This window comes from Venturia canescens, chromosome 4 (assembly GCF_019457755.1).
Source record: "Venturia canescens isolate UGA chromosome 4, ASM1945775v1, whole genome shotgun sequence".
Classification (NCBI taxonomy): Eukaryota; Metazoa; Arthropoda; class Insecta; order Hymenoptera; family Ichneumonidae; genus Venturia; species Venturia canescens.
The window spans coordinates 22,616,394-22,641,625 of record NC_057424.1 but is presented as its reverse complement, the minus strand read 5'-3'; the positions used below and the strand labels follow the sequence as shown (position 1 = coordinate 22,641,625).

At 46.4% G+C, this 25,232-nt stretch overlaps 3 protein-coding genes across 3 annotated transcripts; 2 read left to right on the top strand and 1 right to left on the bottom strand.

Annotated features, from left to right (window-relative positions):
* Window positions 1-67: 67 nt before the first annotated feature.
* Window positions 68-6,750, top strand: LOC122410014 (uncharacterized). Its single transcript, XM_043417982.1, has 6 exons — window positions 68-333; window positions 527-580; window positions 740-1,009; window positions 1,401-2,199; window positions 2,316-2,539; window positions 2,813-6,750. Exons 1-6 carry the CDS (start codon window positions 238-240, stop codon window positions 2,888-2,890), a joined length of 1,521 nt encoding a protein of 506 aa, XP_043273917.1. The 5' UTR covers window positions 68-237; the 3' UTR covers window positions 2,891-6,750.
* Window positions 6,751-7,270: 520 nt separating this feature from the next.
* Window positions 7,271-7,981, bottom strand: LOC122410016 (mitochondrial import inner membrane translocase subunit Tim13-B). The gene is made up of 3 exons (XM_043417985.1): window positions 7,730-7,981; window positions 7,564-7,632; window positions 7,271-7,416 (listed from the first exon to the last, which is right to left on the bottom strand). The coding sequence occupies exons 1-3, from the start codon at window positions 7,832-7,834 to the stop codon at window positions 7,318-7,320; spliced, it is 273 nt and encodes a 90-aa protein (XP_043273920.1). The 5' UTR covers window positions 7,835-7,981; the 3' UTR covers window positions 7,271-7,317.
* A 156-nt stretch (window positions 7,982-8,137) lies between these two features.
* On the top strand, window positions 8,138-25,188 carry LOC122410012 (uncharacterized). Its single transcript, XM_043417980.1, has 8 exons — window positions 8,138-8,482; window positions 9,375-22,264; window positions 22,681-22,878; window positions 23,260-23,376; window positions 23,517-23,774; window positions 23,968-24,084; window positions 24,253-24,324; window positions 24,404-25,188. The coding sequence occupies exons 2-8, from the start codon at window positions 9,557-9,559 to the stop codon at window positions 24,485-24,487; spliced, it is 13,554 nt and encodes a 4,517-aa protein (XP_043273915.1). The 5' UTR covers window positions 8,138-8,482; window positions 9,375-9,556; the 3' UTR covers window positions 24,488-25,188.
* The last annotated feature ends 44 nt before the right edge of the window (window positions 25,189-25,232 follow it).

The window sequence follows — 25,232 nt, the reverse complement described above, 5'->3', positions numbered from 1 at the left end:
AGAGGAACATCATGAAATGGAACGTTAAAAAAAATGGTACAAGTTATTATTGCGCCGTTCAAGTGAAAAGTTCCTAGATCTTAACGAGGGGGGGGTAATAATATCGCAAAAAGTAAAAGACCAATGGACCCCGGTACTGTTTGCGATAAAAGAAGGCACGCCATGGGAAGCGTAAATATTTACATCATTTGAGATCATTCGTAGGGGGGTACAAAAGGAATCTTTTTGTTTGTTACGATGATCGACGGAAACATATCAATGGAGGAGGACACCGAGTTACGGGACCTCGTGGTGCAAACACTCGAGAATAATGGCGTTCTCGCTAAATTACGGGTATGACGATATATACCTTAGTTTTTTCCCCCGAGCTAAAAGAAAACACATGCCAATTTTTGCAGGTTATGCGAATAGTCGTTGCATTCCGATCGAACGAAAAAACATTCTTGAAAATTTTTCGTCATTTTTTGAAGTTCAATTCCCTCCTCATAACCATATTTTCAAAAACTCTTTTCATTTTTGTACACAGGCTGAGCTCAGGGCAAGTGTTTTTCTGGCACTCGAGGAACAGGAGACTGTTGCTGTAAGTTTTTGTACAAGATTTGCTGAAAAGAGAAAGGAGATAATAACTCGTGGAATGATTTTTAATTTTACACTGTTTTCCATGTCAATTCTGCATTTTCACTTTGAAATGAAATGAAGAAAGCGAGCAGTGAGAAATGTTCATGTTTTTTTTTTCTAGAATCCAGAGCCATTACTCAATGAAACGGTTAAACAGTACCTGGGGAACGAGGATGGAAAATTATTGTTTTCCTTAGTTAGAGAGTTTCTAGAATACTTTGGACTTGATTATACCATATCTGTGTATGATTCTGAAACTTATTTTGGAAAAGAGTACAATTATCCAGGAAGAAACAAATTGTCTGAGCAATTAGGTATCAGTACCAACGAGCCGTTGCTCGGAGAAATTCTCAAAAGCAGCATCAACGGTGCCTTCAATAATACCCAAAAAGTATGAATGAAAATTATTCGTATGATTTTTCTTTTTTCAATTTTTGAAACGTTGCTGGCCTGTCAAAACTTCAATTTTTTAAGTATAAGAAATGCTCGCTATTAGCTTTTCGAATACTTGATAAAAGTTGTTTCTCAAACTTTCTTACAAAGCGCCAAATTTAAGAAAAGATTAGTAGTATCACTGATATATTGATATATAAAAATTTTGGTGCTTTTTTTTCTTTTCGGAGTCTCGATCAAATGTATAATTGCAGTCTCTCGAAGAATGAAAATAGTCTTTGAGGGATCTCTTCCTGTCTCGCTCGTTCACAGTGCAAGTAACTGATAAACAGCCGGATTATTAAGAATTTGGAAGATTGAAAAAAATTCCTTCGTTTTCGTACTTTCAGAGCAGCTTTGTCGACTCCAGACTCAACAAAACAAACGAAACGTCGACAAATTTTTCTAACGCAACATTTGAAATTTCGGTACCGAAGGTCATCCATACCAAGGAATCAACTTCATACTCAAACGACAACGATTCGTCCGATAAGGTCGAGAGCATTTCGGTCGCTAGTCCCGATTTACCGATAAACGTGACGATAACGGATAAAAAAACGTCGGTGAACGATACCGCAGTAGATACGTCGAGCAGTGAATCGCCAAAAAAGTCAACGCTCAGAGTTAAGAATGAGAGTTTCGAAGAGGAGAACCAAGACTCGGAATCGTGTGACGGGACAACCAATAACAATGTACTATCGAAAAAATTATCCGTCAGTCCTAACAATCAAAATCTCACGACAAACAACAGCCGGAAGCAAGAGACCAAAGCAGACAAAGATACGAATATAATAAACAAGAGTGAGCAACTGATCAAGTTCGATGAGAGTATAGATTGCGAAAAAGAGATCAATCAAAATGAAGAATTCGATACGAAGCAAAGAAGCACGGATCTACGAATTACGAATAACGCTCAGAACATTAAAATCATTGATGCGGAAAACAATTTCGAAAAGACTGTTTTTTTCGAGGAAATAATAGTCGATGGTAAGAGACAGAAAGTTGGCGACGTACGTAAAAGCGAAACTCTCTTGGGGGAATTGCCACCCCTCGCGCCCAAGAGTAATTCCATTTTCCGCGATTTACCTCCATTGAATGGTAAAAAAACTAATATTAACGACTTGAAAGAACTCATGGATATTGGTTTAGGTGAGTCGAATCTCTGAGGTACCATTACTTTTTCCTTGTAAAAAAATAAAATTGAAACATCGCAAATAGTCAAACATTCAGACACTTTCGATAGTAAATTATTTGAAAAATAACAGGAGGCGGCGATGCCGGTGACAACTACGAGGAAGATTTTGTCTCTTCAGCTTCGGGTAGCGCAAACGAGCAAAGTCCAGTTAAAGAGTCTGATGTTGAATCGCCGGATCGAAGTGGCACGATGTTAAAAAAAATGAAACAGCAGGAAAGGAGCCATAGCACGAGAGGAGATGAATTGAGCGAGGAGATTGACGAAATCGAAGAAGTATTCAGCAACGCGTCTTGCGTAAGTTGTATTTTAAATACTTATAACGTCTAATCACTGAACAACACGCCGGAATAGTATTTTTTGCTCCTCGAACGTCCCAATTCTGTTTGCCAATTACAGTCATAAAGACAAATTCGTTGTTCACTATTTAAACTAGAAGAATATCTCTAGAAGTTTGCAGTGTAGTGATGAAATTCGGTGTGTGGTTCGAAGATGGAAACAAGAAGTATAAAAAAGTGTTGCTTTTGAGAAGACACCGAGAACATGCGAATTTCATTGTTTTTCTTGCAGCTCGAAGATACCAGCGGAGATAACGGTATATCGAATTTTACAAAGGCTATTACCGTTGACTGTAACGACGACGTCTAATTTTAAATCACGATACAAAACAAACGAATGAAAACGAAAAATAACGTAAGGCTTAGCGAGCGGAAAAATTGAATTAAAATCCTAATTCTGGTAAGCGATATCCTACTAAGACATTAACGGTCTCGACGCATGTGTTGCTGATGATTAAAAAAAAAAAAAAAAAAAAAAAAATACCAGAAGAAAAAGAAAACAAATTTAGCAGTTCAAGTGTCCATGAGACGCGTCGTACACTGCCAGATTTGGGGCTCAATATTTTTTAAGATATGCGCTGCAACTGAGCGTAGAAGGAAAAACGGTCCACCCCGCATTGTGTTTTTTCTCTCCGTTTTGGTTTGTGCTGCGATCGACTTTGTAAATATTCATTGAAAAAAGGAAAAAAAAAACAAACACGATGACACTGAGAAAAATATTTTTCTACACTTTCTAACATATGAGATGATGATGTCGTCTGGAAATCTCTCTGACATTTGGGATTCATTTGACAAATTCAAAAATTCAATAATTCAAAATGCAAAAGGATCTAGGGATTTTCCGGCTATTCAGGAAACATGAATAGTGTCTTTTGGACACGTATCATTTCTTCTTTACTGCATTTTCGGACAGTTTTCCTCCTGCGTTATTCTGCGGTGAATGCGCTTAGTATTACTACTCGTATTTATAATCGATAGGGGTGAAAAAAATGGACAAGAGAAATCAACAAGGCTAATAAGATAGGGAAGAACCTTCGCGTTACGCATTCATCCCGCGGAAATGCACTCATTTTCTTTTTTCATTCCTTCCGTTTGCCTCGGTAGGAAATACATGAAAAAAAAAAACACGAATTTGAATGAAAGGAAGAGAACATATTATTTTACACGTACACGCGGACACTCACTCATGTACCCCACACACACACACACACACACACACACAAACACACACACTGACACACAACGTGCACATAATATTGCGACTGAACCTTGTGCATTACCTCATTCAACTAAAGTTAACTCGAATGGTATTCCTCAAAAAGATACCTGTAAATCATCCGTCTTATACAGTGGATTGCCTAAAAAGATCCATGCAAATTATTTTCTCGACTATAAATGGTGCTACATGTTTGAAAAGGCGAAAATTATTTATGATCGTTAAAGTTATCCGAGTGCAAAAAAAAAAGAGAGAAAAAAAAACACACACGCAAAATAAAGAAAGAAAAAAGTTGATAAAAATTAGGTGCTCACATATATTTTCTTGGACACCGATGTGCGTATCGCAAAGTGTGTATAAACTGAAGAAAGAAGAAAAACAAGCGAACAAAAACCACTTAGAATATGACGTGATTTTTTGGGCAATCCAGTACAATATGAAATATTTTAAATTAAACAACGTCTATGAAATATTTAGAGAAGGAGCGTGAAAGAGGGAGGGAGAGAGAGAGAGAGAAATCCAAAATGGTACAGTACACCCCCGTATAAAGTTGCAATAAATTTCAAGTACAACCGAATAAGTGGATCAATTGAGATGCACGACAAATCAAAATCCTTTTGTAAAAAATTGTTTAGTAATAGCGTCACGGATACGAAAGAATTATCAACAAGAAGAAAATAAGTTGAGTCTGGGGAAGAGACGGTTGGAATTATCAATATTATAAAAACGACTTAAACTATCGTAACTTTGATTGTAATAAGCGACAAGTCCTGTATAAGGTACGACTCTCGAACTCGAGACCTAACTCGATTGTGTATTGGGAACGATTTAAAATGCAAATAAGCAAAGCGCGAGTAGAGAAGAAAATGCGTAAAACAAACAAAGCAGGTGTGTTCCTGGCCAATCAGCGTGGTTACATTCTATTATCCGTACAGGACATTTTTATGATGATCGAATTAATCAAATCCAGTACTGCATTAAAACATTCCCACATTTCGTAGAAAGTAGGAAACATACACATTCCATGCTTAAGATATTTTTTAATTGGCTAGCAATAGCAAAACGCTGTACAATACTAGTATTTTTCACAGTAGTTCTTAAGGAAAAAGGATACCAAACGAAAAACGAAAAAACAAAAAAAAAACACTGGAAATCAAAAATCTGTTTAATGGTTTTCTCGGTCATAATTTTCAAGCTCGTATCATTGGCTTGCAACGAAATTCCTTCTTCTACTTCACAATTGGTCGATACCTCAGGGAAATATAGATTATGCACGAAATCTTCAATTTTCCTGGGCTCTTACGAATTTTTTGAATGATTTGGAGGAATGGAATGTTAAAAAATGACAGATTCATTTATTTCGAATCCGGAGAATGAAAATTTGAATCCAGTGCAAGATTCGTCTTCCTTATCAAATTAATCTCTACTTATACGTTGTTTTAGCATTTTCCCCACCGTAACAGAAGACTCGCAATCGCTTAACTGTCTTGCTCATTGCTTTTCGCGCTTCAGTCGTTGTAACATCGTCATTTTGTTAAACGCTCGAGGACAGGGAAATTGAGTGAAAGTGAAGAAAACGTCAAAAAACAACGCGCGAGAAAGTATTAACGAAACTATCCGCAGTGCGTGTACTGTCAATAGAGAAACACAGATAATCACTTTGTAACCACGTTGAAAGATTGGTAGCTATATCGTGCCTTTTAGCGTGTATGAAAACAACTTGAAAATTTAATTATAGTAAACAAAAAAGAACAATGCAAATAAATAACTGTGGAATTGTGGGTTTTCATAAAACATCGCTGTTTCAATTATTTATCATTTATTTTCATTTTTCTTTGCGATACAATTGTAATGATGTATATAATAAATATACGGCGGTAAGAAGCTTAACAAAGTACTCCGAACCGAACTTTCATCAAAAAATATAAAGAACAGTATTTTGGAGTATTTTATTCCGCAAAAGGTATGTCACTCTTGACAATCCAGAGTTGAAATAGTATGTCTAGAGATGCTGCACGCCTTGCATTGTCCGGTTGGAAATTTGCTTTCAATTACACTGGTGTCAAGGCGATGCTGCGTCTCTGGACACGGCGAAGGTAAAAAGACTGCTTCGAACTGTGGGAAAATTTGTCATCCCAGCCGCGAAGGCGAAGGTGCCAAGCAAGCGGTTCTAAATAGACTTTTTCACCTCCATATGGGGCGTAAACTATTTTTCACCATGTTGCAGCGAAAAATTCAACTTCTGCGAAACGAAAAGTTGAACTTTTCGCTGATGTGTGGTGCTAATTGAATAATGATACTTTGTTATGCTTCGAGGAAGACTAAACCTATGTTATCGATTCTGTAAAGATTGTTCATTATTTAATCAACCAAGTTTTCTCTTCAAGTACTTTATTAATTTGCTCTTTTTTCTATTTTAATTTCCTTTATGATTTTCCTTCTGTACGATTTGGTTTGAAAATAAATATGATTTTTAGGAACTTTGGTGCATTTTTAATTGTTTTTTTATTTTTTATTTTTTTATTTATTGTTGCTATCCCATTTGACTCGTTATTCAATCCATCGATCGACTAACTCTACTGCAACGCTACACGTCTTCAGGTCGTATCTATGATTGTACAAACTGTACTTTGAACCCGTTTTGCACGGTTACATGTTTAACAATCTAATTCATAAACATATACGAGTTTAATTATATTAAAAATAAACGTCAGGTGAATAAATAGAGAGTACACAGCACAAATATTCAGCGCAATTATACTAATTATTACCGGTACGAATGTCCATGGTGTAGACACGAAAATGAAAATTATACAGATTTTACACGAGTACCGTGTTCGAAAATCCTTATGCGCGATGCTTCGACGTTGCTGTTCCTACATTGTATTATCGTGTAAATCGAGAAAATGAAATAACAAAACGAATAAAAAATAAAATTATTGTACTTTACAGTATGTAAGTCTTGATCAAATGCACAAGTATCGTCATTTTTCTCTTTGAAGAACACTAGCTTTCGTTTAATCGTTATTTCCTCATGTGCGCACCTTCCAGTTTTTCCTGAGTTTATCCATTTTCCAGTTTTATATCCCAATTTTATTTTTCTATCAAAAGTATGAAGTTTTCTAGGGACTCTAGCTCAAAATCACAATTGATTGTATAGAATTGCAACAATCTCAAAGAAAAACAGACAACGCATTAACAGTTTTTTCTTTGCTCTTTATAGAATTCCTTAGTAATTTGTTTGTTGCTACCTTTCAAATAGATGAACGGTGGATGATGAAAAAGCATTCAAGCTTTGTAAATATTGCCAGAAGTTTGATAATCAATTTTTCACAGGCACTATTTCTTGGATAAATCTTTAAATTTTATTATTTATTTTGGGCTATTATCACTCAAGCGAATGATATTCAGTGAAATCCTTGACCATCCGATCGAGTTCTTCAGGCTTCGTAAGAGGTTAGTGACAAGAAGTTGTTTACAACAAAAAAAGTATGTTTATTTTTTCAAAAGATTTGATCTATTTACAAACGATTTCGTTCCCTCTGCAATCTTTCACTGTAGGCCTTTGACACAACATTATAGGCATCCATGTATCGATCCATGCACATGGCAACACATTTCTGTAACAATAAGGAAAATAGGCATGTCAATATATTCTGTCGCGACGAAATAAGTATATTCATAAACACATATATATGTATAATAGATGGACTAAATCGGTATGGATATTTCGTAGGTTATGATTAACAGGGTTAAAAATTGTGTACCTGTTCAGAACTATCTAGGGAAGTACCGGGCTTTGTAACACACTTTTTGAAACACTTTTCCGTCAATTTCTGTAAATTATGGAAAAAAAAAAACAAAGTTAAAGGCTCATGATAAGGGGAAAGTTCTTAAATAAAAAACACAACTATAAATTATGCAATGCATTACCGTCAGTAATTCTTGAGCAGCGGCAATAGCTACTTCTTGTCTAACTTGTTGCATGAGTTCATCTCTATCGACAGCCGACAAATTTCCTGAAGCAATTGAATCCATGCTTATCGCAATTTTTGAACGATCGTAATTTGAATGTTAAAACAACTATTAAACTCTGATGGACTTAACCAAAAAAACACCTTCGGCGAGAGGAGAGCTTGAGAAGAGCAGACGAGCGATACCGGCGCGCGGTAGCAGCGGGTATGCGTGCGTAAAACCTGATGCGCGGATACCTGAAGTTGACACCAGTTACACACGTTCGATTCGATTGATCGAACAAAATTCGCGAATAATGATAACAATGTAAAATAAAAAAAGAGATGCAGCAACAATAATAATGATAAAAATCATGATTCTCTGCTGTTTCACGGGAGAAGGGTTTTCTATGTATGTCATATGCAATACACATCATGCAATAATCGCTTCATAAATAAAATATCTATAAGTAACTGAAAAAATAGAAAAGATTTAACTAAAACAACTGTAGATTTTTGAAAAAGAACCGAGCATCTTCTTAATCCAGATGCAATCGTGCATCACAATATATAGAGTGTGTTGAAAATTGTGCGCCGTAGATAACGTTTACGTTGTCATATATAAAAATTTGTTTACACGAGTAGCAACGAGGTGATAATATCGTCAAGGAAGTTGAGATAAGGGTAGTGAAATAATCATCGAGGACGGAGGGTTGCATAGTGTGAATTCGAGGTTAGTTTCTCTCGCTGCATATTAAGCAGTAAAGCTGTTACAGAAAGCGTTCTAATAAAATGTTAATGATGCAAAAATATTTATTATTTGCTTTATTTGTGAACTGTGAACTCATATGTAAATTAGACCATCAGGAGTGGAATGTTTTTCCTTTTTTTTTTTTACGAAGGTCAATCGACGACTGTACGTTGTACATTGGCGAACGTAAGCTCCTGTCACAAGAGTACTTTTGATTCGTTTGTGTTTATCTTTTCTTTTTTTGAACTTAAATCTATAATTCGATTATAATTTTTTTTTCATTTCCGTCGTTAATTCTCGATTAAAGTGATTTGTGCATGGTGTTTTGTTTTTTATCGTTTTACGATCGAACGATTCGCGTTATTTCGCTCGTTTCACTATACGAGTTATTTTCTATACAGAAAATTGCTGTACTCTTGTGGGGTTTCTCTACCTCTTTCACGCGCAACAGTATCCGAGGAAAAACGTTAATTCGAGATCGTTTGAGATAAAGAAACATTGCTACAACCATAAAATCATTATCAGAAATGCACAAGGACCTGTTGCCAAGTATTAAAATTTTTTGGATTCTAAAAGGCTTTTTTTTTTCTATACTCTATGTTAGAGCAATACTTTTTTTTTGCAGAATTGTTGTTGTATCAAATTTGATAATTCAAATGTCAAATGTTGCGTATGAACAGGTACGTTAATATTGAAGAATAGACGAAACATAAAAGAAACTGCCTCAATGCGGCGCGAGTCGTTGGAAATTAGTCCAAAGAAAGCTCAACCCGAATCCCTGGCTGGTTCTCGAAGAAGTTTTTCTTCAAGAATTAGCCGGGGATTTGACTTTCTTTTTCTTCCTTGTCTAACTTTGTTTTTTTCGTGTTGATAGCTCAACCGTCGGAACGGAATACACAGATAAAACGGGATGATAAAGTTTCTGAAATGAGAGAGACAAAATGTGAGAGAGGAGACAATATTTGTTGGCGCGGGGGTGCAAAAATCAAGCGGAAGGCTCGTGGAAGAGAATCCATTACTGAGTAGATCAATGCAAGGAACAGCGAATAAAGTGCGATGAGCGGAGGCGGTGGTTTCAGAGGCAGAGGCTTCCCGTTGAGGGGGAATCGTCGGCAGGGAGCGGATCGCCATGATTCTCGAGGTGGACACGTCAGACCGCCGGGGCCAAACGGCGGAAGAGCTGGATTTCACAGCATCGGCTCGAGACCAAATGTGCAATCGGATGGAACGAATCAACAGGGGGGAGTTGGAAAATTTCGCGGGGACGGAATCGGCGGGCAGAATAGAAAAAATTTCAATTTACCACGAGGCCCGCCCATGCATCAGTCTCAAATACCTGACAACGGTTGGGCCCCGATGCCCGGTAATAATTGGTCAGGCAACAACTGGTCGGACAATAACATGGGGAACAATTGGCCGGACAATAACATGGGAAACAACTGGTCCGACAATAATTTGGGAAACAATTGGATGGACAATAATTCTCGAAACAATTGGTCGGGCCCAGGCAATCCAGGAAATAATTGGTCACCTCGCGGAGTCGGGCCCTCACCGGGGCGAGGTTTTCGACGACCTTGGGGCGGCGGCTGTCCGACGCGCTTCAACGGGCCACGGATGCCACCCTTCTATCGGCCACCCTTCGGATTTCAACCTCCCATCGGAACGAATTATTTGCCGCCTCCCATGAAAGACTTTCCCCCCGTTGCCGAGACCGAGCCTCAGAACAGCCCGAAAGCTCCGAATTTTTCCCAAAAAGCTCCGCCACCGAAGAAGCCCGAGAAACAAATCGCTCATCCCGGATCCGAGGAGGAACGCCTGCAAAAGATAAGCGAAGCTGCCGATAAGTTGAAGCGTACGTTGTCGACGATCAAAAAGGGGGAAAACTCAACGGAGGAGACTTGGAACCCCGAGGATGACGTCGACACGTTTGGTCTTACCAGCCAGCAAGATACAGATCACGAGCCTCGGATGGCCAATCGTGGAATTCCCGAGTTGAAGCACGATCCGCCCGAACTGAATTTGACGCTCAACGATTTGCGCGACATTGGAAGAGTCGATCACGATCATGCGTCGAGAGGTGCGAAAACCGGCAACGACGCGGGCCCCGATGTCGACGAGTCCGAAGTCGAGATACTCGAGCACAATCCCGTTAAGCGAGTTCCCGAGGCTACCATCGACATTGATCTATGTCCCGAAGACAACCCCGATGATTCGACGACGAACCTCGTGGTGCAAACGAACGAAAGTACCGAGGCGTTTCAGCACCCTACCGAACCAACGATCCATCCTCTTCTCGACGATACGTCGAAAATTCCTGACGAAATTTCCCCGACTTTGGAGAGAGACGATTATAATTGTGACCAAGAGACGACACCAACGGAAAACGTCAACGCGCAAGAGGACGACGAGGACCAAATGCCACGGGATTCTGCCCCAGATAATCAGGAAACTTGTCTCGCCGACGATACTCAAAATCCCAATTTGGAGGACGAAACCTCAATCGATGCCGCGAGCACGAAAGACGAAGAGAAAGCAAAAACGGTGGACGAGCATTCTCATGAAAATTATGAAGCGGAAGGGCCGTCGAGCGAGGACCTTTTGGTTGTTCGAGACACGGCCGCAGAAACAACGAACGTCGAGGAACGTTTTGACGAGCAAGAAATCACTTTCTCCGCATTTCTCGAAAAGGAACGAATCGACGATGAGACTATTGAAATGTGTGAAAATAGGACGAACTCTTTGGACGCGATTGACGAACCGACACCGTCGACGATGGAAAAAACTGACGATCGGAGTAAAACAGAGGAAATCGAAGAGCTCGGAGCAGCCTCGGAAACAACAGTTCCGAGAGAAAGTGACTCGACGCAAGAATCGAGGGAGGAGGTCACGAGTATTTATCTGGAAAGACGTGAAAAGGATGCTGCGATTCAAGAAGAATCCGTCAGAACCACTCCAGTTGAAAAGCCAGCGGAGATTCCCGAAGGAGCGACGAGCGAGGGCGACAGAGTCGCGCCATCGGATGACTCGAGCCAAAACAATGTTATTGAATCTCGCACAGAATCGACTCGAAGCAAGGCAAAGATTCTCATCGACTCGTCCGCGGATGCGAGGCCACCCGAGGTGAGCGAGAACAGCAGTTGTTGCGAGAGCGTCCTGGCGGATGCGAGAGCGGAGGAGCGGCGCAACGAAGCGAAGGAGATACCGAGCAGCCCCGGAGCCGTGCGGAAAAACGAAGTTAAGCTAGCCACGGATAAGAGGCTGATCGATAGAAACGCTTACAGAATATCGAAGACCCTCGGGTCCTCGAGCTCGAACAGAGAGCACCGAGGTAGCACGGAGAGCAAGCCGAGTATCGATAAAAATGTGGATTCGCAGGAGAGGCTCAGAGAAAAGGGCACCTCGAAGGCCCAAGAGAGCGCGCGGAAGGACGCTGAAGAAGGTGAAGAGGATAAATCGAAGAACGGCGGGAAGAGCGAGAGAAGAAGGCTCGTGAGACCGGGACACGGTGGTTCGTCATTGAAGAATCGCGAATCCACGGTGAACGCGACGTTCAGAGATCGGAGCGATCGTCAGTCGTCGCCGGTGGACGACGGAGTATCACCGAATCCAACGTGTCGCAACGCCCCGCAGGATCAATCGTCGACGTCAGGTTCGAGCTGCGCTCAACGCCCGAACGAGGAGGTTCCGCCCGGGCCGTCGAAGCCAAGCCGGAGCGAGCGAGGACAAACTGCGAATGTGTCGGGATCGAGGGAAGATCCCGTGGAGTCCGTGCTGCCGCCGGCTTTCGATCCCCGTTTGTCCTCGCACGAGCGCTCCGTCATAATATCATCGGCGATCCCGATCAAGCAGGACTTCGCAATGTCAGCGGGTTATCCGCCGTGTACGATGTCGAACTTGGTGGCGAGCGTGCCAACGATGAATTACGCGGTTCCCGTCGGAGTGCCGCCGCCCCTACAAATACCGCCGCCGCCGGCGTTGGCGAGCACCGGCGTCGCACCCGTCATGACGACGCCGATCGAAGTCGCGAGTAATATTCCCCAGATTTGCATGCCCCCGGAGCACCCGTTCGTACCGATTTTGCCACTGCCCGCTCCGCCGATCGGGCTGCCCAGCGAGCTCATGCTCCAACCGCCTTTGCCCATCGAAGCGCCGCCGCCGCCGCCGCCACCGCTCGCCAAGCCGACTATCAATATGGAAGCCGAACTCGAGGATATGCAAGAAGCGATGGAATTCGCGAAGCAACTGATGAACATGAACGACGACAGCGTCGAGTCGCCCTCGAGCGACGTTATCGACGCTGACATTTCCGACGAATGCGATTTCTTTCACATGCCAACCTTCCCGGATCTTCCTCCCATAGAACTGCCGCCGAGCCCGCCCTTCCAAACCGTCGGCCTCGAGCCCGCGAAGAGAAACGACGACGATCTCAGCACCGCTCGCGAGCCTTCACCCCCCCTGCACAAACAAACCCGTGAAAATGTTGCTCGAAACAAAAACACGAGCGGGGACAGCGCCGCTCCGACTGAAGAACAATTGCGGCCGAAGGTTGTCTTCAATTTGAACGCGAAATCGAAGATGATCGGGAAGCACGAGGAATGGCAGCAGCGGAACCAACCGGACGAGGAGGCGCCCGTCTCCTCGCTTCCTGCCCCTCCAGCCCCCTCGAAATCGGGCGTTATCGAAATACCGGATATTCGTAAAAACAAAACGACGCCGAAGGAAAAATCCAAGTCGACGAACGGACGAGCGGAGGAACGCAGCAGCAGCAGCAGCAGCAGAGCCGATGGGAAAGCGGAATCCGCCAAGAACAACGGTAAAATCGATACTCTTGTCTGCTCGCCGCGAAACAAGACGAGTCTGGAAGAGGCGAAACCGCTCTCGCCGACGCCAGCGAAATCCAGGATGATGCAGGCTAAAAGTAGCAAGCGCGAGGAGGACTCGGCGAAGAATCACCGAGCGATTAAGAGCGAGGCGTCGATACGGTCGTCCAAAGAAACACCGGGCAAAGGCTCGAGCGAGGATCTTCAGACTCCGGAGTCGTCGTGGAAGCGTCGCGTGATCGGGAGATTTTTGAAAATGAGTAAAAACGACATTGGGAACATGCTGAATAACGCGAGCCTCCGGAAATTCGACATCGCGATGAAGCATCTCGTGAAAGAACGGCGTTCCTCGTTGTCCCTCGAGATGAGGAACAACGAGGAAGAGAGAATGAGGGACGCCGAGGAGCGGTGCTACGATCGCGAAGAATTTATGGACCAATTGAGCGCCATGCTGGACCCGAGCGCGACCGTTGACGTGTGCAACCTCCCGACTCAATTCATCCAACATTTGAGCCAAGTTTTGCACCTCGACGCGATGTCGGAAAGCGAGTCATCTCAAACCGTCTCCAATAAAATAGTCGCTCCCGTTTCGTCGCCCGCCCCGGAGGAGCCTCGCAAGCAATCGGCCTCCCGAGAGACGACGAGAGCCGAGAACAACGTGGCCCACGAGCAGGTTCATCGTGAGAGAAAAGGGCGGCGAAGGGAGAAACACGCGAACGTCGAAGAAGAGGCCGCGACTGCGACGACGACGACGACGACGACGACGACGACGACGACGACGGAGGCCTCGAGCACGGACAAAGTTGTACGAACGATCGAGAAAAAATCGGGGACCGAATTCCCGAAGACGGCGAAGGTTCGCTCGGAAAATCTGGAGAATCGTTCAGCAGTCGTCCCGAAACTGAAGCGTCGTCGGGTCCGCGTAACGGGCAACGACGGACAAGCCGCGACGTTGAACAACGGGCGGGCCTTCGTCGAGGACAATTCGAGCTCGTTGAACATGGCGGATCTCGACGATATTTTCTCAGCCGGTATAGCACGAGCGAAGAAAAAATCGCACCATTCGGCAGCGCTCGTCAAGACGGGCAAGCAGAGCGAGGAGGAAGCTCCGAGTGCGGGGAAACAAATCGTCCCCCCGGTCGGCAGCGCTGATCCGAGCGTCGACCGAGTCGAGAGGGCGGCGGTTGAACTCGACGAAATATTCACCGCCGGTATAGCCAGGGCGAAGTTGGCATCGAAAAAGGTGGTCGAGATGGCTCCCGCGAAGCCCGCGGAAGAGACCGCCGAGGAGAGGAACGACAAGGAGCAGCCGGAGAAGGACGCCGGCGAGGAGGGGAACGAGCGAGGCTGGAACCTAGGAAATTTGAGCACGAGCGTTGACCGCTCGCGATCCTCGTCGTCTGGCAAAAAAACGACGTCGAAAAACGAGAAATGGAGCCGGCAGATACACCAGGAGGAACCCGTCGCCTTTCGCAATTTGACGAAGGAAGAATGGGAGGCGAAGTACAGCGAGCCGTCTTACTCGACTTATCAGCGCGAATACTGGGCGATGGAGGCTCTGAGGGAAAAGCGATTTCATCCGAGTCCGTTGTCCGGCACGAAGCCGGATTACAACGCGTTCGACATAAACGATCTCGAGAGTATCAAGGCGCGCTTGGGCGAGTCGGTAAACGAGATGGCCGAGGCTCACGAGAATTGGAACGGAAGCGAGGATCTCCCGCGAATTCGCAACATCGACGAGCCGATGAATTACACGCTCGAGTTCAACCAGAGCGAGGACGGCTCCTCGAGCACGTCCTCGTCCTCGACGAGCACATCGAGCAACACGAGCGACGACGAGGAGGACGACGAGGCTCCGCCGTCGGTCACGCAGCTGCTGAAGGTCATAAAGGAGCGCGAAAAAATAGCGAAGCAGAAGAGCTTCAACGAGGAAATAAGGGACGAGGTGACCGCTGAGATCGAGCGTAAGAAGCGCGAGCGAGAAAAGGTCCGCAAGCGGCACAGAACGCGGGCGAAAAAGAGCAGCCATCACCGTCGCAAGAAAGAGAAGAGGGGCAAAGTCCGCGAGCGAAAGAAACGCGAGCGCAAGCGCAGCAAAAAGCAGCGCAAGTCTCGGCGCAGCGAGGACGACGCGAGGGAAAGCACGAGCGAAAACGAGGAGGCCGACGAGGAGCGCGCGTCCTCGAGCTCTCGCGGCGACGCCGCTGATCGTCGCCGCCGTCGTCACCGTCGCCGTCGTCACCATCGGCATCATCAGAGGATCGAGGATCAGCATCCCCAGCTAGTCGAACGTTTGCTCAACGAAGACGAAATAAAGAAAGAAGTCGTCGTCAAGGAAGAGCCCGACCCGGAGCTTCCCGGGTCCCGGGAAAAGGCACCCGCGCGGACTGAGACGAGCGTCAAACCCGTCGAGGATCCACGGCCCGCCTCGACAGCCTCCTCCTCCTCGACCTCCGTACCTTCGAACGGCCCGCCTGCCGCCGCGAGCACCGCTCAAACGATCCCTCTTCAACAAACAAAAACGAAAGCTCAACTCAAACAAATGCCGCTCGAAATTCCGAAAAAGCTGCTCGTGACAGCCGAGACAAATGTCACTTGCGAGGAGACAGTCAAGCATCGGCTTTCCCGGCTCGGCGACGAAGCGCGAGAAAACACAGCGAAATATACCGCACCCGTGGCCCCTGAAATTCGAAGCGTTCCCGACGAATCGAACGATCCAACGACGAGCACGACGGGCACGACGAGCGCCCCGCCACCCGCGACCCCGAGCCCCGCCTCGATAGAACCGCCCGCCAACCCCGGCGACGATTCCCCCCTCAAAATAAGCAGCAATTCTAAGAAACTCGACATTAAAACTTACAAGGAACGCGCCCGGCAACGGCAGCTCAAACAGACCGAAAATCTTCGCCTTTTGAGCGAAAATCCAAGCACCTTGACGCAGAATCTCTTGAAGATACCGCTCATCCGGAAAAAAGAGGAAGCGACCGAAGCGAGCGCTGCTTCCCAAGCATCATCGAAGGATCCGAGGCTGAGGAAACTCGAGGAAAACGTCAACGCCGCACCGAGCCCCGATCAGAAGCCCGCCGATTCCGCCAAGACTCCGATCCAAGCGGCCTCCCCCGCAACCTCCGAGACAGCCAAGAGTTCCGTGTCGGCCGGTAATATCGAGGAAAATCCTCCGCCGAGTGCCCCCTTCAGAATAAAAATAACGAGAACGAATTTCACGAGCGGTCGGACGAACAAAGCATCGCGAGCGCTTGCCGCCACCGAGGCTCAAGACCTGAGCGTCGACGCTGGCAAGTTCGCTCACATCAAATCCGAAGGTAAAAAAGAATTGAAGCTCCGGGAAAAGTTGAAGAGGACACGCCCTCGGACGAGCAGTACCGAAGCTCCCCGGACCGGCGGCTCGGCGCTTGTTCCGCCGACGAAATTAAAACGACGGAGAAGTCTTGTCACCGGGGAAACAAGCGTTCCGCTCGCGCAAATGAAAAGCAACCGAGTGCCTTCGTCCTCTAAATTGGACAGCGTTAGTACTTGCGATAATTTCGGAACTCTCGAGAGTACTAAAAACGCGAACGACGCAACGAGTGCCCCTGACGGCGAAGCGTCGGGCGCGGTTGAAAATCGAAATTGTGAGGAAAGTCCGAAGGATCCTGCGGCAGCGAGCGGCTTGGAGAGCTCCTCGGACCCGGGACAAAGGGCGGCCTCGGGCGAGCCCAAAGTTTCGGAAAAACTTGACAATTTGTGCGCGACCGATGCGCTCGTTTCTTCGCCTTTGAAAAATCATTCCAAGAGCAGCCTCGAAGCAACGGCGATCTCGGAGGCTTTGGCGGGAGCGGAGCCCGCGACGGGCACGCGCACTCCTACGAGTTTCGAGGGGACAGAATCATCGGGAAATTCAAAAAGTACGGAAGAAATCCCGGACGATTCTGCGCAGAGCCAAAATGTGATTAAATCTTCAGATAATTCCACGAGCACGGATCCTTCGAGTTCGGAGAACTCGAAAAATCCGAACGTCCCTGCTCAGCGAGACGATCCCGAGGTTCCAGCGACCGAGGGGGGCGTCAACATTTTTGAGATGCTGGAGGCTCGAAAGAGTTGGGACAACGTTCAAGATTTCGAGGCGAAGGAGTTTCCGGAGAGTTTCGATGTTCCGGGGATCGAAGAGATTTCAGTGGCGCTAGGAGGAGCTGAAAATTCGGGCGTTCCCGAAGAGGCCGAAGCTCCGGGAGCTCCATCGGACGAGGGCAAACGTGCCGCTTCCGTTCCGCCGTCTCTGCTGGAAGCGCCAGCGAGTCTTTCGGACATTACGAAACCAACGGCGGAGGAAAGAAAAGCGTCGGACTCGTCGGGAGAGCTTTTGAAAAGCGTCGAATCGCCGGAATGCGGGATTCGAGGTCGCTCACCGGGGCCGGAAGAGCTCGAGAAGAGCGAGCAAATGTTAACCGGAAGCGAATTGATGCCGCTGGAGATGCCGATCGAAGAGTTGCCGGTTTGGTCCCTGGACGCTCCCGCGATTACCAGCAATATTCCAGATTCGCACGAGTACTCGAACGACAGCATTCCGTTCAAAGGCTTCGCGGAGGAGACGATATTGCGGCGCGACCGAGTGCTGACGGAAGCCGAGATAACCGAGGACGCCGAGTTGAATACTTTCGAGAGCGTGCCCTTGAACTTCGTGGGTGAAACCGCGACGAGTGCAGCGGACAACATCGGCCTGGACGGGATCGGGAACGCCGAGGAAAGCCTCGACGGTCTTCCACTGCCGTACGGCGAGGAGTTCACCAACGCTCAAGACGAAATCGAGACGAGTTTGCCGGACCCGTTGGGCCATTCGATCTACACAGTGGCGGGTGAAATCGTCGATGCCCCGGTGATGACGATGCCGCTTGACCCGTTGCAGACTTTTTCCGCCGTGGAGGCTCCCGAGAAAGAGTCTGACTCGAAGGAGGAATTGATCGAAATGGTGAGAAGCGTCGATGGCTCGAGTTTGCCCGTCGAAAATTTGTCGAGCATCGACGACTTTCGCGTCGAAATAGCAAACACCCGGGAAACCGTGCCATCTCCGATTCTCGTTGTCGAAGCTCCGATCGAATCGAAGGACTCGAGTGTCCCGGAGTCGACGAAAAACCCGTGCGACGACGCGGCCGTGCCGGAGCCGAGCGAGGTGAGAGCTCTGCCCGAAGACTCATTGACCAACAAGAGCGAAGGGGAGCTGCCGACGACAGAGACCGAGCCTCGAGTACCAGCGGCAGCGGAAACGGAAGCTCCGAGCGCCGACGCGAATCTCGTCCCCCCACCGGGAAACGATCGCTGCAACGAGATAAGATCCGATTCGGGTGCGTCGAACGATAATTATTTCGTCGACAGTTGCTGCGAAGCTGCTAGCGGCACCGCCGAGTCGAGAAATCAAACCGGCGATATCGAATCTCCGTCGAAAGTCTGCGACGCGAAGGACGAGTGCAACGGGACGGCGGAGAGGAGAGAGACGAGCAAGGAGAAACACGACGCGGATCCAAAGTCGAAAGATTCGTCGTCGTCGCACCATTCGAGGGAACACGCTCACGGCAAAGTGAAGAAAAAATCGAGTCGGAATCATGCCTCGAAATCTAGTAAAAAGAGCGCGCTCACAGAGAAAATTGTCGAGGAGGCGGTTGCGGCGAACGTCGTGAAACTCGTGCCAAAAGCTAATTCGAGACAGTCCGTTATGGCTAGAATGATGGAGATCGATGTCGAAATTCATAAACTTATGAACGAAAAAATGACTCTTTACAAGATGCTCGAAAGCGGCGAGTTCCCGAGTGCCGAGAGTGGCCAAGACTCCGCGGAAAAAACGAGCGGCCAGACTAAAATAACGAGCGAGAAAGCCAAGGAGATGATGGAAGCTGTGAGAGCCGGCTTCTCCGCGCCCTCCGCCTCCAAAATGAGCGAGGAAAGCGCGAAGAAGCCGGAGGCGAAGTCTTCGAGTTCGGAGATGCCAGATAAATCGAAGAAACGGAAAAAGAGTCCTCATCGGGAGTCGAAGCACCGCTCCGGGGAAAGAGACTCCGCCGAGCCGCGCCGGGAGAGAAAGATTTCAGAAAGCAAAAGTCTGACCAGCTCCCGAGAGAAGAGCGCATCGTTGACGGATCTCGAGGACGCGGAGGAGAAACGCCGTAAAAGGGACAAATCTCCGACTCGCCAAGCGACGAAGAACCCGAGCAAAGTTCAACATCCGAGCAGAGAGGATGCCGCGGACGTTTCGCGGGAGAAAACCGGAGCGAAGCACGATCCGGCGAAGCGGGAGAAGACGAAGAAAACGCCGAAACCTCTGACGGAGTCAAAGAAGTTGGAGGGCTCATTGAGAAAATCGAAAAATCGCGAGGCCAAATCGAGCCCCGAGAAAATAAAAACTAACCGTACCGATCATATTTATTCGGACGAGAGTAGTTTTGAGTTGCAGGAATCGAACGAGCCGGCGAAGAGTAGTCAGGAGTCATCGGACAGGAGAGAGCACATCGGAGCTCCCACGGGATTGGCGCTCCTCGAAAAGTCTCTCCAGCGCGAAATGGCTCACCACCGGAAATCGAAGCACCTGGAAAAACGGAAAAAAAAGAAGGAGGAATTGAGACGAGCCCTGCTGAGTTCGACGGTCCTGACGGCGAGCGAGGCTAAAACGGGTTTGCTCAATTTGTTCCAACGTAAAAAATTGAAAAATAAAGAGAACGCGCTGTCTCCGGAGGCGAAGGACAAAGCGAAGAGCACTAATCCCGGCAAAGCGTCGAAGCACCTGTCGACCATCATCGACGCAGTGGCAACTAATCGCGTTCAAGAACTTTACACCGAAGATTCTCAAGGATCTCCGGCGGGCGATGCGGCTGAAAAAAACACAGCGATGCGGGACGACGGGCCGATCGGGGGCGAAGAAAATGATGAAAGCCTCGCCGACGCGGCGAGGGATCCCGATAGAGGCGAGATGAAAGAGGAGGAGAGAGAAGTCGAAGAGAAGCAAGTCGTTTCGAGGTCACCGGATCACTCGACCAACGAACTTCAACCTACGGAAGAAATGGAAAAAGCGATAAAACTTTTGAAAGATTCACCCTCCGAGAAAAATGTGATCGAGGAGTCGCGCGAGGAGGAGGAGGAGCAGGAGGAAGCCTCCGATCACGAGGAATCTCACGGTCCCAAGGAATTGCCTTTGAAAACGGAAATTCTCGATATTCCAAAGACGCCGGATATCGAAGAAAATACGAGGCCGAGGCTCGTCTCTCCGGACGCCGGAGAGGAGGATACCGCCAAGTCAGAAATAACGGGGAAGGAGATTGCGGTGGAAGCGTCGAGCACGGAATTGAAAGTGGAAAGAGAGAACGACGAGGAGCTTGAAACGAAGGTCGCGGATCGACCTCGATCCGTAACGCCGGAATACCCGGAGCCGTTGGCACCGGATTCAGGGGAGACCGGGAATCGCGACGGCGAGGTTCCCCCGGAGCTTCCGGACGCGGGCCCGGTCGGCGAAGCCCAGGAGGAAGAAAAGCGGCGAGCGGTGAAGATCGCGGCAACGGAAACGAGAGAAAGGTACGATTCGTCCTCGGAGGACGGGGAGGAGAGCGTTCCCCGGAGCAGGAGTCGCGCGAATTCCCGGCGCACGAAACGCCGAGGAAAGTCTCGAAGTGGAACGAGGAAGGAGAGGCGACCTCAGCACAAGGACGCTCGGAACTCCCCACCGAGACAGGAATACCTCAGCGACGAGGAAGACCACCGCGAGGACGTTGCGCTGAGGAGACCAAGATCGGCGAGCAGCCGGAACGCGAACAAACATCGAGAAAAAGCCGCTCCCCCGTCGAGCCGTCGGGGCTCGAGACAGTCCGAGGAGAACAACGTAAAGAGCACGAGGGGCCGAAAACGCGAACACGAACGTTCCAATTCTCGTGGCTTGTCCCCGTACGACGGGGAACCCTCGAAAAAACGATCTCACTCGCATCGATCCGTCACTCCTACCCTACTGTCCGCGGTCGCCGATCACCAAGCCAAGAGGAAAGGTAAAAAACGTAAACGCCGTCAGGATATGTCGATCGAAGAAATGATGAGCTGCAAGGTCGAACTGATCGACTGTAAGTACACTTACCTCAGTCCAACGATGCACCCGAAAATCCTCAAAAAACTTGGCATAGCGAGGATCAATCGTAGCGTTCCACCGAATCCATCCCCCGAAAATTTGTCACCACCGGTTCTCGCGAGGAACGAGACACCCTCGCCGCCCGTCTTGAGCAAGGCTTTCCAAGTGGACCATTCGAGGAAGGAGATGGACGACCTCACGGAAAAAGTTGACGCGTCGCAGCACCTCGAGAAGAGCGAAGTTCAAATTGTTGAAGAAGAAAGGATGGAAGACGACGGAGAAGAACAACGACCAGAAGAAGAAGAAGAAGAAAAAGAAGAAGCAGCGGCAGCAGCAGCAGCAGCAGCACGAGAACAACGAGCGAGAACACCATCGCCCGTCGAGTGTCAAATCGTCAAGGAAAATGTCGACGACGACGAGGACGAGGACGACGACGACGACGATAACATTCAGATCGTCAAAGTCCTCGATGAAAATATACCCATCACTCCACAAGGCATTGAGGAGGACGACGACGACGGCGAATGTTTGAAAGACGTGGAGCAAGATCACCGCACTCGAATCGACGATGACGGTGGCAACAGGCCTGAGTTGATAGCCGTCGAGGAAGACTACGATACGGCGGAAGAGTACGAAGTTATCGACGAGGTGACCGACGAACACGAGGACGAGCCCGAGGCTACTCACGCCGAGGTGCTGGTGATCGAACCCACGGAAAATGGATCACCGCCCGTGACAGAAGATACTACTGAATCCCCGCAACTTCTTCAATCTGAAAATAGTGATGACGAGAATGAATCGAGAAGAACGAGATATACCGTTCACAAAGGTCCTATTCTCGACATAAAGGTAAAATTAGCCAATAAAAAAGGAGCGATGAGCGACGAACCCCGCGTTATGAGACTCTCCTTGCGTAGATACGTACCCGAGGAAAAGCTTTGAAAAACGTTCTATCGTTTGTGTCGAGTCTTTTACGAGCTCAATCTTATTTTCATAAACATTCGTTAAAGCAGTAATGTATCATTTTTTTTTTTTCCTTTTATTTTTTTTTCTTAGTATAATGAGCGTTCTTGGTTTGACTAAAAAAAAAAAAAAAAAAAAAAAAAAAAAAAATCGCAAAAGTTTTCGGCTCTGATGCAAAGAGTGTCGTGTGCGGCGAATAATCCTCGCAAAATGTAAGCTGGAATGAGAGAAGCCTGGTCTTTCTCTTCGTTGACGGCAGTCTCATTTAAATTGTTATTAAAGAAAGCTGGAACGGATTTCAGGTGCTGGAAGATTCGTTTCTTGCGGCTAGTGAGGACGGATCAATTTATAGATACAGCCAAACGTCCAATGGTATATTGAACATTTACAAGGGACACGAGGCTGCGGTGACCTGTATCTACGTACTCGAGATGCCTGGAAAACGTTGGACCCTCTACTCCGGCTCGTTGGATGGAACTTTTCGATGTTATGATATAACGGTAACCGCGGGCGTGAGCTTTCGCGAAATTGAACGGAAAATATTGTCTGGTCGCCAGGCAATATTTATTTCCGTATTTCGTCATCTCGTTGTCATCCGTTTGAGGATATGGAGCAGTCACCAAACCTGCGCATATCAAATTTTCAAAATTAATATTCTTCGACGCGGTTTGAGCGATGACAAGCAAGCTTTGTGAGCAACGGGGACGCAGGACGATTGCGAAAATCCGCTGACGAGGCTTCCTTGTAATCGGTCGAACCGTGTCCAGGAATTTTAATCTCGAAATTTGCAGCTATCATTGTCGCACTCGCAACGACGAGATACCGACTGAGCCATAGCCTTCGATTAAACGAAACTGATGAAAAATTCGCTCGCTTTTCAGACCGGTAGTCAAGATCGATTGGCCAACGTTGGAAGTCCTGTTCAGTGTATGGATCAAGGATGGGGAACAATCTACATCGGAACTAAATCAGGACACATTTCTCGTTACAATATCAAGGTTGCTAGGAATAAGAAATTTCATTCGATATTTCTTTTCATACGATTCTTTCAGTCCCGATCGTTAAACTCACTATTTTCTCTCACTTTTTGTCCTTCTACGTCCTACTCGACTGGATCGTCTCGCTATGGCTCCTTCAGGCTGGTTGTTTGAAAGGCGATAGGCTGGAATTCTCCGACAAATCTGTACTCGCTCTGAAAGCATCCGTCGAGGGTCCAAGAAGAGTTTTAATCGTTGCATCGAGGAATCAACCGATTACGATAAGGGACGCAAATACCGGTCTGTTTCTACGCACTGTTTGTGGCTACAAAAATCATACGGTGTACAGCCTAATGAGGGATCGTAATCTTGTTTATTGCGGGACGAGCAGTACATCCATTCCCGTATACGACTTTACAGTAGGTTTTTTCCTATTCTCTCTTACTCACTCGACTATGTCGATCCTCGTTCGTCGATTTGTTTGTTTTTTTTTTTTTTTCCAATGACGAAACGGTGCTACAAACATTAGCATGAAAATCGTTTATGTAACGTTTTACGTTATGGCAAATGATTAATTAATGATCGTTTATAAAATCCTATCTTTCCGAACAGAATGGTGAACAAATAACGCAGTACAATGCTGGTGTTGGTATCGTTTGTATGCGACTCTATCGACAAATACTTTTCGCTGGTTGTTACGACGGAAATATCTACGTATTTGATACCCTGGTAAGAAACGTACTCGGTTGTTGAGTTAATTTTAACAACGTTTCCTTTTTATTCGTCATTTGTTCGAGTCCGGGATACATTTTTTGGAAATATCCACTAAAAATATCCTGAAAAAACGGCTCTATTGGTTGTGAATATCGATGAATAATTTTTGAACAATTGTTACAGGAATCGAAATTGTTGTGCAGTATTCCTGGACCAGGCAATATGTTGCTCAGTATGGAAGTTGTAAATGATGACGTGAGTGAGAATGAAAAATCCTTTACCACCCCGAATTTTCATGCTTCCGATCCTCACGTATTCAATGTGCTCTTTACAGATAATAGCGGGAAGCAAAAATCGTCAATTACACTCGTGGCGTATGCCAAAGAAAGTACGTGCCCTGTTGGCCGAAAGGACGTAACAGAGATAATCCCTACAAGACGCTTGAGAAAGATTTCTAGTCAACACGTTTGAAGGATGTTCGCCGATTCTCCTTTCGTCGGAGATTCATCGATAAAACAAAATGAAGAATATGATCCGAGTGGAAGTATGTATATCGATGGACGAGAAAAGACGGATAAAAATTGTATCATAGATTATAAATATGCACATAATCGCGTAGAAAAAAAATGTACAAATGAAAGCAAACGAAAAATAAGGAAAATCGACATGAAAAACAAGAAAGAGTCGTGCAGGACAAAGTGCACTTGTATTAGCGTAAAAGACGTTTTTCCTTTTTTTTTTTTATGTGTACAGTTTGTAGGATATTATACACACTGGTGCCAGTGCGTATAGAAAAAAGGAAATTTAATTGTCAATCTCGTTCTCTTTCGATTCACTGTGAGGAATGGAAGAGACGATGAGTCTTTGTCGGTCCGAACCAAATGCATTGTTTATAAAATGAATTATAAAGTTAATTTTAAACAAAGACATATAAGGGATAAAATATATTCGAAGACTATTTGGTACAACAAGTGCCAATAAACACTGATCGTTGCGGTGTACGATCGAAATCTACCATAGTCAGAAAAATCGAAGTAACATTTTTGTTATCGAGATCACGCGAATTTTTTTAAGTAGTGGTTAGCCAACGTAATAAAAACAAATGTTGTTCTCTATTAATTTTTGAGTGTTGCGAATCATTTTTTTTCAACGTGCACTTTTTC

Excerpts from the sequence above, each read along its gene's own strand:
- LOC122410016 (XM_043417985.1), bottom strand. The coding sequence starts at position 7,834 with ATGGATTCAATTGCTTCAGGAAATTTGTCGGCTGTCGATAGAGATGAA. Across the intron at positions 7,633-7,729 it reads CTGCTCAAGAATTACTGACG|AAATTGACGGAAAAGTGTTT; the intron begins GTAATGCATTGC and ends CATAATTTACAG. Across the intron at positions 7,417-7,563 it reads CCCTAGATAGTTCTGAACAG|AAATGTGTTGCCATGTGCAT; the intron begins GTACACAATTTT and ends TTATTGTTACAG.
- LOC122410012 (XM_043417980.1), top strand. The coding sequence starts at position 9,557 with ATGAGCGGAGGCGGTGGTTTCAGAGGCAGAGGCTTCCCGTTGAGGGGG. Across the intron at positions 23,377-23,516 it reads TTTCTCGTTACAATATCAAG|GCTGGTTGTTTGAAAGGCGA; the intron begins GTTGCTAGGAAT and ends TGGCTCCTTCAG. Across the intron at positions 24,325-24,403 it reads TGGAAGTTGTAAATGATGAC|ATAATAGCGGGAAGCAAAAA; the intron begins GTGAGTGAGAAT and ends TGCTCTTTACAG.
- LOC122410014 (XM_043417982.1), top strand. The coding sequence starts at position 238 with ATGATCGACGGAAACATATCAATGGAGGAGGACACCGAGTTACGGGAC. Across the intron at positions 581-739 it reads AGGAACAGGAGACTGTTGCT|AATCCAGAGCCATTACTCAA; the intron begins GTAAGTTTTTGT and ends TTTTTTTTCTAG. Across the intron at positions 1,010-1,400 it reads CCTTCAATAATACCCAAAAA|AGCAGCTTTGTCGACTCCAG; the intron begins GTATGAATGAAA and ends TCGTACTTTCAG.